The 5,265-nt window shown below is 34.0% G+C and overlaps 1 protein-coding gene across 1 annotated transcript; it reads right to left on the bottom strand.

Moving 5' to 3' along the window:
- Window positions 1-714: 714 nt before the first annotated feature.
- On the bottom strand, window positions 715-4,641 carry LOC120139596 (acyl-coenzyme A thioesterase 9, mitochondrial-like). Its single transcript, XM_039154758.1, has 5 exons — window positions 3,847-4,641; window positions 3,486-3,663; window positions 1,866-2,335; window positions 1,255-1,383; window positions 715-891 (listed from the first exon to the last, which is right to left on the bottom strand). Exons 1-5 carry the CDS (start codon window positions 4,489-4,491, stop codon window positions 739-741), a joined length of 1,575 nt encoding a protein of 524 aa, XP_039010689.1. The 5' UTR covers window positions 4,492-4,641; the 3' UTR covers window positions 715-738.
- Between the last annotated feature and the right edge of the window lie 624 nt (window positions 4,642-5,265).

Raw genomic sequence — 5,265 nt, 5'->3', positions numbered from 1 at the left:
AGAGAACAGGAATTTGTGCGGGAGCTTACCCGTCGCATAGTTTTTTTTCTAAGTTATTTTATTTTTAATTAAACCATTAAACTACTAAAATACTATAAATCAAGTTACTGACTACAACCATTTAACGAAAAATGATGATGCAATTAAGGAAATTTATATAATTATATTTTTATCATTGTTACTTATACATTCTATTAATTACTAATATTTATTATAAGAAAATTTGTAAATATATTTTAAATATTATATAATATTTTTTAAAATTAATAAATATTATTTTTATATTTATATTTTAGTATATATTAGTAACATAAAAATATAATATTATATATTATTATATTAATAGTTATTAACTACAATTTTAACCTATATATAATATAGAATAATTCTTCAAGGTTGATCATTATCAAATCCTAAGCCTAATTTCATATTTCTTTATTTCATTCGTGCTTAATTTTTTACAATTATTTGGGGGGGGGGGAAGAACTCTTAAAATTCTAATAATTATTCTTCAATTTTAGATTTTAGTATTTCAATAAAGATTTATTTGATCCAAGCTTCAGCGCTATCTCATCAAACTGTGTTGAATCATAAGCACTGAGTTTATTACATATCGACTCAGGTGTTCTTTTTAGATACAGAGAACGATTCAAATCAATTTGCAAAAAACAAAATACGTTTTTTTTGCTCCCCACAAGATGCCTAAAACATTCATTCTTTCATGTTAACAAGGAGTCTTCATAAGTATGCCTCTTGGGACCTCTCAGCATCCATACGTTCAAGCACCCGTCGAGCTTCCTCTTCAGTAGCCGGAACAACATTCCGAATCCTCAATCCCTCTTTCATGGCCTCGGGCCGGACAGTAAATGTGAAGTAGAATTTGTTGGATACCTATTCAAGTTGAACAATATTCTACCAACGATAAATACCGGATCCCGGACTGAACACTAAATGAAAATCTTGCATAAGAGAACACAATACTTGGAAGGTATTAGCTATCATTTTGCATCTCCAACTAGAGCAAATAAGATGATCAAAGTGCATGCCATATGTAGAACCATTTTTATGCACACAACTTTGTTGAATCCTATTATTAGTTATCTTCATTAACAGAAAGGGTCCTGAACAATGGTAACTGTAACACGATTTAATGTGCTATGACAGCTAGTAAGAATGACGGATGATGCTTTAACCTAGCTAACAGTTATTACACAAAGTTCGTTCGTTCGTACTTATATAGTTTCCGGTGCTCACCTCACTACACCTTAGCTCAGGCCTTGTGACATGAGCTACAACTTCCACATTTATCATAGGTTTCATAGGGTTCTCAAGTTCTGTATATAAAACACAAGACTTGAAACGGAGGAAATTTCCAACATCCACCTGCATTAGCCAAAAAAAACATTAAGAGAAGTCTTGTTGCCTTGATCATTTCATATATAAATAAAACGGAAGATTTCACTGTAAATATCAGCACAGCTTTCTACATAATGAATCCATCGGTAAGGCATGCATCGAATTATAAACAACAGCATGTATTAGTTTCTTCTGAAAGTTTTAAATATTGCTCGAACCGTTTCAACCTTCAACTTACGCAAGGAAGTTTACTGAGGCAGCCTATTTAAGAATATTCTCATATCTTAATTCTTACTGTGGGAAACTCCAGTCTCAAACCTCACCAATACCACTAACTTAACCACAATTAACGACATTAATTATCATTGTGCACAACGCGAGGTCACCTCGCTATACTTGACATGCTATCCAAATCTGAAGGGAAAAAAGGTCCACTTTATGTGGTGTCAAGATTTTTTACTGAAAAGGTTTATTTAGAACTTAATAGTTCTAGGCTTCTAGCTACTTACAGGTTTAAAGAAGTCAACATGATCAACTTCCAAAAAACAAGGTGCAGCACCAGCGAAGGCATAAGCAGTCGAGAAGGCCAGTTCAGATGCTTTCCGCATCAAAAAACCTCCGAATATCCGACCATGAATATTCCTTTGTTGTGGTTGGCACATCAATGAATTTTCATGACAAGTATCTCTTATAAGAATGCTATCTCTGTCTGCCAATGCTGGCATGTCGCAGAAAACTCGCCCTTCAGCCAACAGTGCGTTAAGCCGCTCATCATCTCTATTATCAACATCCTTCTTTTGTGCTGCTCTATTCTGCTTTCTCATTTTGTTCCTCTCTTCTGCTTCTTTCCATAGAAATTTTTCGTGTTCAGTTTCGGGCAATATCTGGTTAAGCGGAGCTGATTTTCCAGTCTTGGACTCACGAGCAACGAAGGTAAAGTTTGCCACAAGAGCAACAGAATCCGAAGGATCTGGAGAATCTAAAAAATGAAAAAAAAAATCATATATATCATTGAGTCCTAAAATAAATTTTAACAAGGGAATATACTCAACTGGCAATTTTTCAGGAGGTTTTACTTCTTAGTTGTTACTTCATCTTCATTTCAGACACACAACCCGAAATTCCGAGAAAATCAATCAATGTGAAAGAGGATATCACTAAAATTTGAGGGTTTTGAATGCGAAGCACAGAAAGTGAAAAGCGTAAAAATCAGTTCACTCAGCAGCATCTGAGTATGCTATATCTAAATGTTACAATTCATTTGGTATACATATCCCCAGTCTATAACACAGATAGTTGAAACAGATGTAAGCGTCCTACAGAGAATTAACTGGTCACGAAAAAACCCAGAAAAAGTAGACTCAAATAGCAGAAACAACTGTGAACATTGACATAAGGCCTACATCTTCGAAAGATGATAAAATTCATCCAGTTCGAATGCCAAAACCAGAAAAAAAAGAAAAGGAATGACCATGGGTCCCTCAGCTCAAAATTGAAACTAGCTGTGAAGCACAAAAGTTCATGTGAAACGGTTATTATGCCAATTGCAAATAAGCTCTTGAGCACCTTAGCTCAGCACATGGTTTTCTTTACTGAATCAACAGGGACAAATAATGAGGGCAAAATTGGGGATAAGGCAGTCTTTCATATCGATCTCAACAAGACAAAATTCTCTGTTACATCCTAATATCTGATATTAGCTCCAGGTTCCTTCTATTGACCTTTGGGGTTAATCAATCAACAATTGCATGATCAAAATAAGCCAAAAGTATGCATCTACAACCAAGAAGAAAGACCTTTAACAGCACATCAAGTGTGAAGTATATATAATCAGCAAAAATATTTGATCGAAGACACAAATAAAGATATGTCAGTCAAAAACAATTTTCAAACTCTAACAACTTCTAGATTACCGATGTACCAGAACAGTCATCAACTCAATCTCGCTGCAAACTCAACTGAAAACAGTCAATTTATATTTTATTAAATATGATTGCTATAGGATAATGGACATATTTAGAACCAGAAGAAACAAAAAGACACACATATAAATGGAAGTTATCTGAAGCCATCCACAGAACATGCAAGAAAGCAGGGGGGGGAATTAAGTAGTCTTTACTCTGCACTACCTGGTGTGGATTGAGTTACTTCCAGCTGAATCTCCATTGATGACCTCCCAACCCATGTAACAGCCCCGGAGATTTCCAAATCGAAGTCAACACGGATCGGTTTTTTTAGAACCATCCTGTCAACAGAAGCTGTAACCAACAATATAGGCCTTGTTGCACCATCATCATTCCGACAATGCTACTCCAAAAGTAAACAACAAATTAAAGAAAGTATGAAATTCGGTACCAGCTCATCATAGAATGCATATATTTCACCTCATTTCAAGAACTATTGTCATCAGTCTAAACTCAAACAAGCTTAATATAGCCATTAATACATTAATACTATAAATTTTTTACAATAGATTCTTAAAATTCTTACCCTATATGAGATGGTTCCAGCGAGAGCATCAAGATCCTCAAGCAATTTCCCCATCCTCATCTCATCCCAAGGGTTCCTATACTGCTCCCTGAGTATATAATCAGAAGAAAACTTATAAGCAATACTAGTCCTGCTCTTTGAAGGGGGTTTTGCAACTAATTCAGTTTGTGAATCTTGAGCTCCATCAAAACTTTTCTCAAACATGCTTGATCTAGCTTCCCATAAGGCATTCGTTACAGGAGAATGGTACATTCCGGGCCATAAACTGATTGGTTTCCTCATTGAAGACCCTGCATCAATAGGCCGAGAGCCTTGATTCGGTCCACTAACAGTGGAAACAACAGGGATATCATTTGAAGAAGAAACTCCAGTCTTTTTAACACAAAAGGTCCTGATCAGTGGAGAAGTTCGAGCCTCGGAAGTGGGATTTGGTTGTTTCGGTGAATTTGGGAAGTGGGTATTAAACCTTGATAACGAAGATGAATTGGCGGTGAAAACCGGCATGGCTGAACCAGAAAGCTTGAAATTAAAAATGGGACTCTGGGAAGTGAATGCTTCATTGGTTCGACAAGTAATTTTCATCGAGGATCTGGAGTTGTTGAATCTGAAGAAAGGGTGAGAAAGTGGCCTTCTCAAAGGGTTCATGTTTTCAGATTCTGATTCAGAGAGAAGTTAAGCGCTGTTAAACTCCATCATAAGGTTTGAAGGAAACTGTAAAAGTGGAGGATAGTTTCTGAGTTAATCGTCGTGTCGAGTTTCCATTCGTTACATTGCAAAAGCTTTCCTATTCAGGAGGGTATAGGAAGGTTGGGTCTGAACAGAACATTGATGAAAGGAGGAAGAAAATATAAAAAAGTTTCATAAGAAATGCTAAAAAGGAAATTTTCAACAAAATAATTTTACTAAGATAATGTAATATCATTAAAAAAATAAAAAAATATCATATAAATAATTAAATTAAATTTTTATAGTAAAATCTATTAATTGAAAGAATGATCAATGATATTTATATTATCTTACTTGACATCTTTACTTAATAAAAAATGAGTATAGATAATAATTTATATTACAGTCAATTACGTTGGTTATCAAAACTAAAAAGCAAAACTTAAAATTTAATAGGGCCTTAATGTCAAATTTTACAGTCTAGTTTAAGGTTAGAGCTATGGATTTACTCGAAATAGTATTGGTCCCTTAAAATAATAAAAATTTTATTTTATATTTTACACAATTTGTTTTTACCTTTTAAAAAATGTTTTTATTGAATGAATCATGTGGAGTTATTTTATGACCCTTTTATCGCTTTAACGTAATAATCAGAGACAAATATTACGTTAATAAATATTTTTTTGAGTTAAACAACGTTATTTGCTGATAAGTTTATTTTTTTTATTTTAATGATAATAATAGAAAAGAATG

Source organism: Hibiscus syriacus, unplaced genomic scaffold, assembly GCF_006381635.1.
Source record: "Hibiscus syriacus cultivar Baekdansim isolate YM2019G1 unplaced genomic scaffold, ASM638163v2 tig00110763_pilon, whole genome shotgun sequence".
In the NCBI taxonomy this organism is placed as follows: domain Eukaryota; kingdom Viridiplantae; phylum Streptophyta; class Magnoliopsida; order Malvales; family Malvaceae; genus Hibiscus; species Hibiscus syriacus.
Note: the sequence above shows the minus strand (reverse complement) of the source record. Positions and strands in the feature narration are given on the sequence as shown.